The 13,763-nt window shown below is 47.6% G+C and overlaps 1 protein-coding gene across 5 annotated transcripts in view; it reads left to right on the plus strand.

Annotated features, from left to right (window-relative positions):
* Positions 1-13,763, plus strand: part of RILPL1 (Rab interacting lysosomal protein like 1) — a 44,906-nt gene that overhangs the window by 7,218 nt on the left and 23,925 nt on the right. For all 5 annotated transcript variants that reach the window (XM_037816774.1, XM_037816775.1, XM_037816777.1 and 2 more), the window contains exon 3: positions 13,270-13,388. In XM_037816774.1, the coding sequence (XP_037672702.1) occupies positions 13,270-13,388 (119 nt within the window). The remainder of the gene's footprint in view (positions 1-13,269; positions 13,389-13,763) is intronic.

Genomic DNA, 13,763 nt, shown 5'->3' on the forward strand with positions numbered 1-13,763 from the left:
AGCCCTGGGGCATGAATGAGCCGGGTGTGTTTGAGAAAGTTCAAGAAGGCTGGTGTGACAGAAGAAGGTGATCAAGGCACAGGGCGTTTGGACATGAGGTCAGAAGGGTCAGCAAGGCTCAGATTAGGTAGCCCCTTAGAGGCCAAGCCTTGGATCTTATTCTAAGTGTGACTGGAAGATATTTAAAAGTGTAAAAGTGCCGGCGATGGCAACCCAGATCTGGATGGCACTGGAGCCCTCAATTGTCAACCATCCTACAAACAGTTTTCTGGAGCCTTCTATGCACCAGGCCCTCTGCTGGGGCCGGGGAGCGAGGACAGACAGTGAGGTTTTTGTCTGGGCTCCTTGTGGGGCTGCATCAGATTTGTTCTCTGCAGTAGCCTTCCCCATTCATCAGAGGCTGCCTCTTACTGCTTTCTCCCAAAGAATTTCAGACCCATCTCTTTAGCGTGAGGAAAAGTCCTTGGCTCTCCCCAAAAGCCAACTTGTCATATTTGATGGGGTGGAGGGTGGTTTTGTGAGGAGGGTCTGAAGTTCAGTCCTTTGGCTATAACACTGTGAAAATCAAGTATGTGCGCTGATAAGAACTATAGGCACACACGAAAAGGTAAAATTTGATTTGGGTCCTGGAATTCACTTTTTCATGAGTTTTCTTTGTTGAGATGTGATTAGTGCAATGAAGAAAAAAAAAAAAAAGGAAACATTTTAACAGTTATAAGCACTAGTTCCAGAGCCAAACTGCCCAGGTGTGAATTTAGACTCTATAACTTACTTGCTGTGTGACCTTGATCAAGACACTTGACCTCTATATGCCTCCATTGCTCCCTCTGTAAAAATGGGATAAGTAATTGTACCTCCCTCATAAAGTTGTCATGAGGATTAAAGGAGTGTATATATGTAGATTGCCTAGAATAGTGCCTGAGACATTGAAAACATCCTGCAAGGGCTAGCTGTTATTATTCTGAGCTATTATCTAATTCCAAGCTCCTTACTGAACAGATGAGAGAGGGACAGTGATTTGCCCAAGGTCACACAGCAAGTTCATGGCAGAGTCAGAACCAGAACTCAGGTGTGCTGAAATCAGCCACATGACAGAAGGCCTCTGTCACTCTGGCACTCAGGGATCTGGGCTCCTGGGGAGGAGACCAGAATCATGTCCAGCCCATGGATTGGGCCATTTTGGTATTCCAGTGGCCAAGAATTTACTGTCCCAGACAGGGGCCCACTGCTGTGTTCCCGCCCTCACCCGTTGTCCCAGTCATCATGGATGGAATGCCTGCTGTGTGCCTGGTACTGTGGACTGTGCCGGGTCCGAGCAGAGAGCCAGCGGATATGGCCTGGGTCTCCTCTCTGCAATGCCATACGGGGCAGGGGTGGAAAAGCATGGCATCGCGGTACACACAGTCCCTCAAATGAAGGCAAAGAAAAAGAGGAAAACTAACATGGAGCAGGGGTGACATATGGAAAGGACAGAAAGGGGGTGGATTATAGGGGGAGATTCAACCCGACAATACCAGAGGTTATATTAAACTTAAATAGATGAAATTTTCTAGTTAAAAGACAAAGATTGTCATACTGTCATACAAAGATTTAAAAAATTGAGCATATGTTATTTATAAGAGACCTATCTTATAAAGGTAGTAAAAGGCTGGGAAAAGATATGCCATACAAGAACTGACCAAAAGAACCCTAGTGTACCTGTATGAAAGTAAGACAAAATAGGCTTGAAAAGAAAAAGCATTAGTGTTAAAGAGACTTGGTTTTACCTTGTCATGATAACAAGTTCAGTTCCCAAGGAAGATATAATGATTTTCAATTTGTACACACCTAATCATTTAGCGTCAAAATACACATGAAGCAAAAGTGGACAGAAATTTATAGAGGCAGAAAGTAGATTCGTGGCTGTCAGGAGTTGAGGGGAGAAGGGAGTGGTAGTCACTACTTAAAGAGTATGGGGTTTCTTTTTGGGGTAAAGAAAATGTTTTAGAATTAGATAGAGGTGATAGTTGCACAAATTTGTAAATACACTGAAACCACTCAACTGTAAAATTTAATAATAATAATAAATGCTTTTTTTTAAAAAGTGGACAAAAAGACACAAATACATCCACAATCATAGAGGGGGATTTTAACACGCTTCTCTTAGTAATTGAGAGAATTAACAGAAAAATAACAAAGCTCTAGAATATGATCAACAAATTAGTAAAGCCAGGATGCTCTGTTTTCACCTCTGCCTGCCCCCTACACCCTCACCTGTGGGTTGGAGGGTCCAGTGCCAACCCCCATGGGCTTCTGGACAGTGATTCTCAGAAGAGAGGGGGCAGGTGTGGTAGCCGGAAAGATGGCCCTGCCCCTGCAGGCGGATATGAGCTACTGAGGGTGAGTGTGGTATGTACACATACACACAAACACACACATAAAACACACCTACCCAGAGACCCACTCAGAGCTAAACTCGGGTAGGGGCAAATTTTGAATTTTGTCCCTCTCAAATGTTTAAGAAGGCAGCCAGTTGCATCTCACCAGGAGTTCAGAGCCACCTAACAACAGAAAATTAACTAGGCATTTTGGTTAAAATGATCTGTCATCAAAGTAAGTCTGAGCTTGGGGAGTTCTAGATCCCCAATTCCTTTGGCCTCCAGATTTGACGATATTGGTTTGTTTTTTTGTTTGCTTGTTTGTTTTAATGTTTTACTTTTTTGAAAAAAATAAGACATGCAGGTGATTTTTTAAAAAAATCAAACACTGTGAAAGGGTTTATCGTGAAAACTCAGTCCACCCTCCACTGCCGACGTCCATTTCCCCCACTCCCTGCCCCAGAGCAGCCTTGGAGGCTACTTATTTTGTGTCTTTCTGCAGATATTCTGTGAATGTTCAAATGAACATATTTACACATGGATTCCCACCCCACCCCACCCCCACGAATGGTAATATATTTTACCTGCTGTTCTACACTGTGGTTTTATGGTTTTTTGTTTTTACTTTTTAAAAATAAATTTTTATTTTGGAATAATTTTACATTGACAGAAAAGTTGCAAAGATAATACAGGGGGTTCCCATATATCCCCCCAGTCAACGTCCCCTAATATTTAATATCTTATATAACCAAGGGCATATTTCAAAATTAAGAAACCAACATTGGTATATTACTATTAACTAACCTTCAGACTTTACTTGGACATACACTCTACTGGGCATTTCACATAAATGAAATGATGTAATATGTGGTCCTTTATGACTACTTCTTTCACTTAACAGATTGTTTTCAAGGTTCATCCATGTTGTAGCATGGATCAGTACTTCATTCCTTTTTACAGCCAAATAATTGTATGACTATACTACATTTTGGTTATCCATTCATCAGTTGATGGACATTTGGGTTCTTTCCATTGTTGGGCTATTATGAACATTTGCACACAAGCTTTTATTTGGACATGTGTTTTTCACTCTCTTGAGTATATGCCTGGGAATGGAATTGCTGGGATAACTCTTTTTTTAATACAATTTAATTGAGATACATTCACAAACCATACAGTCATCCACGGTGTACAATCAGTTGCTCACAGTACCATTATATCATTGTGCATTCATCACCACAATCAATTTTTGAACATTTTCATTACCATACACACAAAAAATGATAAAAATTAAAGTGAAATGAACACCCAAAACATGGTATAACTTTTTTTGTGTGTGGTAACATTTACAAACACCAAATTTCCCCCCTTTTATCCACTTCCACATGTACAGTTCAATGATATTAATTATATTCACAATATTTTGCTGTCATTGCCGCCATCCATTACCAAAGCTTTCCCACAGCCCAAACAGAAACTCTGTACCCATTAAGCACTAACTCCCCATCCGCAACCCACCCCACCCCTGGCCCCTGGTAACCTCTAATCTACTTTCTGGCTCCATGAATTTGCCTTCTCTAGATATTTCATCCAAGCAGAATCATAGGATGTTTGTCCTTTTGTGTCTGGCTTCTCTTGCTTACCATCATGTTTTCAAGGACCATCCACATGGTAGAGTGTATCAGCACTTCCTTCCTTTTGGTATTATGTTCCATTGCGTGGATAGACCACACTTTGTTTATCCATTCACCCGTTGATGGACATTTGAGTTGTTTCCACCTTTCATGTGTCATGAATAATGCTGCTATGAATATTGACGTACAAGGCTTTGTTTTCAGTTCTTTTGGATGTATACCACGAGTGGAATTGCTAGGTCATTTGGTAATTGTACGTTGAATGCATTAAGCTTATTGAAGGATTTTTTTATCCGTGACATGTCTGCAGTGCCCCCAGAGGTCTCTGGGGCTGAGCCGGGAACTGTCCTTCCTGCCCGGAAGAAGCCCCAGATGCCCCCAGCCTCCCACCCCCACTCCACCGCCCAGCCCCTCCAGCTCTGAGCCTCTTCTTGGGCACCTTTTCATTGCTTCGTGTGACACAGCACCCTTCGTGTGGGAGAGCTTGGCGTTGCCCCCACAGTTTCCAGATCCCTGCTGGGCTCATCATGAAACAGCCCACGGTGCGCGATCTGGAACGAACTTAATTGGCATCTTGCGTCAGTCTGGCTCGGGCAGGCAGCTCCGGGTTCTCCACTTGGCCGCAGCCCCTGCCCCCGTGGAGATAGGCTGATGCCAGGCAGATGCCAGGCATGCCTGTCACAATTATTTTTATTTTGCATGGGAAACTGTGGGAACACAAGAACAAAAACATTTCTTCCACCTGTTACTGGAGCAGTGATTGAGCAGAAGGAGTCCCTGGGTGAAGGTGGAGCCCGCCAAGCTAGGACTGGGTTCTAAGTGCCACTTTGGGTAGGTGCTGGGCAGTGGGCTAGGGGTATTCTGGTGATTTGGGGGTACACGGTGCAGCCGTCTGCTTCCAGTGTGGGGGTGTAGTGGTGTGGGGTGGGATTGCCTGCTCAGAGGGGCAGGCCCTGCCTAGGGCATGTTGCTTTCTGTGCAGTTAGCACTTGGCCTTGTGCTCAGAGACCTCAATAGTCCCTACTCTTAGAAGTTTCTGGATTAAGAAGCATTTCCCTGCCCCTTGTTTTCAGAAATCCATCTTGTCAGCTGGAGAGCATCAACTAGAAGCCACTAGTTAGCAATACGTAGAAAAGGATCTCAGGCAACAGGGCCACCAGACTGGGAGATGAAGGTCCGTGCCCTACAAAGATGTGCGGGAATCTGTTGAAAGAATTCTGGGGCTCAACTCAGGCCCCGGGAGGGGGGAAACTGATCACATAGACATTTAGCGAAGGGAAGCTTAGGACAGCGCTGCCAAACAGAACCAAAATGAAAGCCTCACACATAATTTTAAATTTTCTGATAGACATTTTAAAAAGTAAACAGACATGGGTGAAGCCAATTTTCAGTAGGTCCAAAATATTCCCCTTTCACTATGTAATCGATGTAAAAATTACCAGTGGGGAATTTTGCACTTCTTTTTCGTAAGTCTTTGAAATCCGGTGTGTTTGGATCCTTGGAACACCTCTCCATTTGGATGAGTCCCTGTCAACGTCCGGTAGCACTAGTGGCCGCTGTACTGGACAGCACATGGCTGGAGGCTGTTCTTGGATCTGCGGGCAGAGCAGCACTTTGGAAAGGGGAGAGGCTTTGGAATGAAGGGTCCTGAGTTCAAATCCCACCCCTGCCTGGGGTGACCTGGGGAAAATGAACCTTTCCCATCCTCAGGTTTCTCCTCATGAAATGGGAATGGCGGCTGCTAACTCCAGGGGTTGTTGAGGGAAATATACACATAGCGTCAAACACGGACCTGGCCCAGAGGCAGCTGCTGAATAAAGGACAGCCCCAAGGGCACGCGAGTGGTTTTGTCCCACCACATGGCCCTTTTTGGTAGGAATCTGGGCTCAACAGAAGTCAGCTGTGTGCCCTAGGGCGCCACTGCCCCTCTCTGGGCCTTTCTCCGACTTGTAACACTATGGGGACCTGGCCTAGACGCCTCGAGAGGGCAGTAGTGAGAGCACAGGCTCTGGAGCCGAGGCCTGAGTGTGATTCCTGGCCATGCCAAATCCTGTGTAAGGTCACTCACCATTGCGTACCTCAGTTCCTTCAGCTGTGAAATGGGGAGAGCTCCCTGGGGGTGTTCTGGGGATAAAATGATTTAAGCACTGTTTCGGCCAGATTCTGTCAGAAGGAGACCCTGAGGCCAGGGTTCCTGTGCAGGTGACTTAGTAAGGAGGCATTCCTGGAGGAGACTGCAGGACAGGAGGGGGAGAAGGGGAGGGAATCGGGGAAGCAGGACAGGGGAAGAGGGAGGAAAAGGGAGGGAGACTGGCACAGGGGTGACAAATAGGGTGGCCTCGGCGAGACGGCTGGGCTTTCTCACCGTGAGCCTGCCAGCGAAGTGGCCCAGCGAGTGGCAAAGGCACACAGAAGAGAGTAGGGGTGTAAAAAGAGACCTGACGGCAGCTGAGCCCCGACACTGGCAGGGGCACATGGAGGTGCTGGCCAGGTGTCAGCTCTTGTGGTCACCCTTCCTGCTACTGAAGGACCCTTTCTGGCTCTGATGGTTGGACAACACGTTGGTCCAGGAGGAAGAGCCCAGATCTGCACCCCACAGTGGCTCCTCCAAACTGTGAGATGTGGGCACATTGCTCAGTCTTCTCAAGTGGAGGTTGAGGGGGACAGATAAGATGGATGTGTGTTCTTTTTCGCTTTCTTTTTTCTTGTTGTCTTTAAAAAAATAACAACTAATATATGTATGCATTCTTTTTTTGAAAATTGTATCCACAGGGTTATGCAACCATCATCACTATCTATTTCCATCATTTTTCATCAGCCCAAGCAGAAACTCTATACCCAAAACTCCCCATTCTCTACCCCCCTTTCCCAATCCCTGCTATCCTCTAAACTCCTTTCTGTCTCCATGAATTTCCCTTTCTTGATATTTCATACATATGGAATCAGGCAATGGTTATCTTTTTGTGTCTGGCTTCTTTCACTTAGCATATGTTTTCAAGACTCATCCAGGTTTTCGTATGTATCAGAACTTCATTCTTTTTATGACTGAGTAATATTCCAGTGTATAGAGACTGCATTTGGCTTATCTATTCATCTGTTGATAGACACTTGTGAAGAACGCTGCTATGGACATTTGCATACAAGTATCTGTTGTATGTTGAGTCTGTTTTCAATTCTTTGGGGGTGTATACCTAAGAGTGGAATTGCTGGGCCGTGTGAGCATTCTGTGTTTAGCTTCTTGAGTTAACACTAAACAGCTGCGTCATTCCACATTTGCACCAGCACGGCGGGGGGGTTTCTCCACATCCTCAGCACGGCGCGGGGGTTTCTCCACATCCTCGTAGGTTTATGATACTCATCATAAAAGATTGAAACAAAACTCAGAGCAAAACAAGAGTGTCCCCTTTGCCCGCTCCCACTGCTCTCTCAGGAGTTAAAACTATTCCCTTCTGTATATTTACACAGGCATTCCTGTGTTTTGTTTTTAAAATAAAAGGGATTATGACCTAGGGATTATCACTTGCCCTTTTTCACCTAATGGTGTGTAAGGGCCACATGCTGTTCCATTGTGGGGAGCCCCCCCCCCCTCATCGATTTAACTCTTCCCTTGCTGGTGAACATTTAGGTCATTACCAAGTTCTGGCTACTGCCAGCGCAACGGTGTTTGGATGGGCTTTTCTGGGCACCTGACCACAGGGCTTCTCAGGTGTAATCGCAGGATGCTGACCTGCTGGATAACTAAACAGTGGCTTGGAACTCTTACGGCTTTTAGAGGCGTCTGTGAGTCTGTTAAACACACTGAACCTTCTAATTTTTCAAAGCCCGTTTATGACGACTCGCTTGCTCTACCTTAGCAGCGGCCTCCAGAGCAGGGATGACTGTTCTCTCCATTTTCTGGATTGCCTAACAGCTAACACTCAGAGACTCGTGCCGCCAGGCCTGCTCTGAGCACTTTCCTAGATTAACTCTTGTAATCCTCCTGAGAGTCCAGGAGGTGGCTCCTCCCAAGTTATTCCCAAGAGCAAGAGAGTAAACTGAGGCCCCAAAGCCGCAGCAGGTGAGTGGCAAAGCCAGGACTGGAGTCCGGGGAATCTGGCTCACACTCCAGGCTCTTGAGCATCCTGGGCCGATGCCCATGAAGGTGAGTGCCTCAGTTTCCCTGGGCTGCCTTAACAAAGGGCCACAGCCGGATGGTTGAAAACAACAGGCCGCTGTTGTCTCACTGCTCTGGAGGCTGGAGGTCCAAGATCAAAGTGTCAGCAGGGCCGCACAGGAGCGCAGGGGACACTGGTTCCCTGCCCCATCCCCTGGCCTCTGGTGTTTGCTGGCCAGCCTCGGCGTCCCTGAGCTTGCAGAGCCTCCCTGCCTCCTCCATCTGCACAGGTTTCCCCGGCCTCTTCTCCTTACTAAGGACACCAGCCCTACTGCGTTGGGCCACCCCCATCCGGTTTAGCCTCAACTAATCTCAGCTTCAAGGACCCTATTTCCAACAAGGTCACATTCCCAGAACCAGGGTTTAGGGCTTCTTTGAGGGAGATCAGTTCAACCTGGAACAGAGAAGGAGTGATGTGATGTCCTTTCTCCAGATTCCCCGCCTTTCCTCCCACTTGGCTGTCCTTCCCACTGGCTGCTGCAGGAGCAGATCCTGTCCCACACTGAGGGTGAAACGGACCCCTGCTGCCCCCAGCACGCAGCCCCGCACGGGAGGGTGTTCAGAGCCCAGGGAGAGCTTGGGTTTGGAGGTCCCTGAGGCAGCCCCTCCCACATACTTGGTCTCCTCTCCTCCCCTCTCCCCCCAGCTGTGGCCTGGGGGTGTCGGGGAAAGGGAGGGGGCCCCATGTCAGGGCCCCAGATGATCCTGTGGTTCCCCATGGGAGGCTTTGGGGCCTGGCACTTGGCGGCAGGCAGGTGCAGACTGGAATTGAGAGCCTCGGAGGAGGAGGTGGGAGGAGGACCGGAGGGAGGGGAGAGCTGGAGGCTCCAGGGAAATAACTCTTGGAAGCTCCCTGCGGGGCCCTCAGATCATCAGCTGGTAGAAAACAAAGGTGATTCCTCTCCTGCACTTGGGAGGCAGCTCTGGAGCTGCTCCCGCCCAAGGCCTGCCTTCCTCTCTGGGGAGCCTAGGGGTCCCCGGGAACACTGAGGAAACTGCCTCCCCCAGCCCATCTCGTTGTTCTTGTTTTCTTCTTTTTTTTTTTTTAAATTTTTTATTGAGGTATAACATACTTAAATTGAACAAATTGTAGGTGTACAGCTCTATGAATGTTTGCATCTGTGTTCAGATCAGGATATAGAATATTTTCAGTACTCCCCAAGGCTCATCCTGGCCCCCTGCCCCAAAGGGACCCCCTGTGCTGGCTCCAGGCCCCACAGCGCAGTTCTGCCTGGGTTTGAACTTCATATAAATAGAATCACACAGTATGTGCTTTGAAAAATTGAGATATAATTTATATGTCATAAAATTCATCCTTTTAAAATGTGCAGTGTGGTGGGTTTTAATGTATTCACAGAGTTTACAACCATCACCATTAATTTCAGAAAGTTTTCATCACCCCAAAAAGAAACCCCCTCCCCCAGCCCTCAGCAACCACTAATCTACTTACTGTCTCTGCAGATTTGCCTGTTCTAGAAATTTCATATAAATGGGGTTATACAATATGTGGCCTTCTGTGGCTGGCTTCTTTCACTTAGCATCACGTTTTCACGGTTCATGTATGTTAGAGCAGATATCAGAAATTCATTACTTTTTATTAACAAAAAATATTCCATTGAATGTATATACCTCATTTTGCTGATCCATTCATGCCTCTGTGGGCATTTGGGTTGTTTCTGCTTTTTTGGGCACTATGAATACTGCTGCTATGGAACATTTGTGTACATGTTTTTATATGAACATATGTTTTCATTTCCCTTGGGTTTACACGGAGGAGTAGAAGTGTAGATTGTATGGTACCGCTATTTAACTTTTTGAGGATCTACCAAATTGTTTTTCACAGTGGCATTGCCATTTTGCATTCCCACCAGGCATGTATGAGGGCTCTAACTTCTCCACATCCTCACCAACACTTGCTATTTTCTGTCTTGATTACAGCTGTACTAGTGGATGTAAAGTGGTATCTCATTGTGGTTTCGATTTGCGTTTCCCTGATGACTAATGATGTTGAGCATCTTTTCATGTACTTATTGGCCATTTATATATCTTCTTTGGAGAAATGTCTATTCAAATAATTTGTCCATATTTTAATTGGGTTGTCTTTTTATTGTTGAGTTGTAAAAGTTCTTTATAATTCTGAATTCTCACCCCTTATCAAATACTTGATTTGCAAATACTTTCTCCCAATCTCTGGGTTGTCTAGGATGTACTTTTTGAGTCTGGCTTTTTCACTCTGCATAGCATCTGAGAGAATTCTCCTTGTGATCATTTAAAAGAGCAGTTTGTTATTTTTCATTCCGTTGTTAACACCACAGTTCATTTATCTACTCTACCATTGCTGGGCATTTTGGTTGTTTCTGACTTGGGGCTATTTTGAAAAAAGCTGCTATGAACATTTTTGTGCATGTTTTGTACTATGCAGATTGCCTTTCACCCTTTTCACTTTCCAGTATGTCCCAGCCACATAGTATTCGATTGTGTTGTGGTTTTTTTAAGCATCCTCCTGCTGGTGGGCGTTTGCACTCATACCTGTTGGGGATATGCCCAGGATGCAATTGCTGATCGTGGTGTATGTGCACTAATCAGGGATCTCCAGAGAAAAAGAACCAACAGGATATAATGCACATACATGTGAATATGAGATTTATGTAGGAGTTGGGTCGCCCAGCTGGGAGGCTGAGCAAGTTCAAATTCCATAGGGCAGGCTGCAAGTTGGGAGCTCCGATAAAGGTTTCGATGAATTCCCCAGGAAAAGCTGGCAGATGGAAGTAGAGATAGCAATTCTGATTGCCCAAATCATAAGTTCTCTGTTTAAGGCCTTCAGCTGATTGGGTAAGAAATCTCTCATTGCTGAAGGCCATCTCCTTTGTTGACTGTACATGTCAACATCCATAGATGCAATCACCTGACTAAGGATGTAAATCCACAAAATTCCCTCACAGTAACAATCAGGCCAGGGCTTGCTTGGCCAAACAACTGGACATCATAACCTGGCCAAGCTGACACATGAACTTAAGCACCACAGCATGCAGATTGGCTTTGGTAGGTAATGCCAAACAATTTTCCAAAGTTAGCATTCCCACGTGCAATGTACAAGCATTCCAGTTGCTCTGCTTCTCGTCAGCTCTTGGCCTTGTCTGTACTTTTTATTTAGTCATTCTGGTGGGGCTTCTCACCCCTTCTCTCCAATACTTTCTCCCTGGGCTGGCATCTCTGAAGGACCTTAGGGCTTGTGTGCAGTTCGCAGCCTCACAGCTTAAATAGGGAGCCACAGCAAGTGCAAGCAGGAGGCTGAGTGGTCTCAGGGACTGACTTGATGTCCTGTACACCCACTGCTAGGAAAAGATCTGTTTTCATGGCCCTGTGTAATTTCCTCCTGTACTTACTTTACATGTACACCGTTGTCAGAAAGGGGGAATATGGGGACGGCATTAGCATACCCCCTTTGCAGAGGTCCAGAGAGGATAGCGTTGTTGCAAACATCACAAGCCGTGAGCCACCGTGGAAACTGGTGTTCAAGCTCCACTTTCTCCATTATTCTCTGGGGCCTCCCAGTCACTCAGGGCCCCTGCCAGCCTTTCTCACCCTTCCGTAGGCACTCAGATTCTTCCCCTGCACTTGGCTTCCTTGTTTACACAGGCATATTCGCCCCTCCTGGAAGTCTTTCCTCCCTGACTGGTCCTTCCTGGTCATCTTAGCCAGACCCTTCTGCTCTGTGCAGCGTCGATGAGTTGGGATCCAGCCCCGGCCTCTCCCCTCCCCTGTTTCACTCTTCCAGGTTGGCTCATCCACTCCAGCCTTCCAAGTCCATCAGTCTCCCTCCAGCCCAGAATCTTCTCCGGGCTCACGCATCCTATTGCCTACTCGATGGCTCCAGGGCAGCGTCAAGCCCGGCAGCCCCAGACTGACCCTTTCCTCCCAGCCACAGGCCTGCCCCTCCTCCATCGTCCCTGTAGCCATTTCCTGAGGCTGCTGCAACAGGTCGAAACAACTTGGTGGCTTGAAACAACTGGAAGTAATTCCCCCACCGTTCTGGAAGCCAGTCCAAAATCACCTTCACTCGGTCAAAATCAAGGGTGTTGGCAGAGCCACTCTCTTCCAGGGGCTTGAGGGAAGGACCCCGTCTTGCTCCCACTGCTTTGGGGGGCTGTGGTGTTCCTCAGCTTGTGGCCGTATCACTCCCGTCTTGAAGGCCAGCACCTTCAAATCCCTCGGCTCCGTCTGCACATCGCCTTCTCTGTGTGTCCCAGCCTGCCATCTCAGGATCTTTCCCCTAATTACACCTGCTAAGACCCCCAGTTTTTTTGCCACATAAGTTAACATTTTTGGGTTCCGGGATTTAGGACACGGGTATCTTTTGGGGGGGTCGTTTCTCAGCCTGCAGCGTCCTCCCCCATCTCAGCAAATGACCCCCTGTGGACGCCCGGAAGGCATCCCTGGTCGGTGCTCCATCACCAAAATCCGTCACAAAATCACTTACTGAGCACCTACTGTGTTCCAGGCCCAGTGAAGGTAACGTGAGTGGGTCAGACAAAGCCTTGCCCTCCGGGCACTGACAGTCTGTGGGAGGTAGGCTAAGGGGGAGGTACTATTATCACCCCCATTTTATAGATGTGGAAATTGACGCATGAAGCAGACAGCCCAGAGTCCATGGCTATTAAACAAGGGATCCAGGACTGAGCCCCCGAGCCACCCTCTCAGTCACTCTGCACCGTCGTCTTTCACCAGATAAACAAACGTACAAGACACCTTCTGGTTGTGGAAAGTGCCGTGGAGGCGCTGCACAGGGAGGAACAGAGAGCAGGGACATTACCCTCGGTGGTGGAGGGAGGGAAGGCCCCCCTCTGTGAGGAGGGGACATTTGAGCTGAGGCTTGATGAAGGAGGGGAGCCCCCAAAGGAAGATCGGAAGGAATTCCAGGCAGAGGGGACGGCAAGGTAAAATGCCTAGAAGTGGGGATGAGTTTGGGGGATCGTGGGCCGGAGAGCAGGCTGCTGCAGGGGCGACGAGGAGTGAGTGGCGAGTGTGCGAGTCCGGAGGCTCCATTCCCAGGGGGAAGCCGCTGACTGCTGAGATGAGCAGCAGACGTTGCACTCACCTGCTGGTCTCACCTGCCCCACACCAGGCATGTCCGAACGGGAGCGGCAGGTGATGAAGAAGCTGAAGGAGGTGGTGGACAAGCAGCGGGATGAGATCCGCGCCAAGGACAGGGAGCTCGGCCTGAAAAACGAGGACGTTGAGGCTGTGAGTGACAAGCCCCCGGCCGTGTGTGCCCTCCCGGCCAGTGGGTGCCAGCAGGACTGGATCCTGCCCTTGGGAGGTCCCGGGACCCTGTTAGTCTCTCCTCTGACCCCTAAGGCTGCCTCCAGCCCCCCGCCTCAAGCCACTCCCGAATAGGCCAGCAGGGTGCACACTGCTCCAGGAACCCATGGAATTAAATTAGAAAAAGGCATGTGCATTCTCATCTTACTTCCATAGTATACTAATTCTGATAAGACATTTTTCTTCCATCTGTCATAAAATTATCATAAGAAATATACAAATTGCCCATCTTTGGCAACAACATAGTTATAAGAACATGAACAGATTACAAACAGATAAAGATGTCTAGAGTATGAA

Source organism: Choloepus didactylus, chromosome 23 (assembly GCF_015220235.1).
Source record: "Choloepus didactylus isolate mChoDid1 chromosome 23, mChoDid1.pri, whole genome shotgun sequence".
NCBI classification, from domain to species: Eukaryota; Metazoa; Chordata; class Mammalia; order Pilosa; family Megalonychidae; genus Choloepus; species Choloepus didactylus.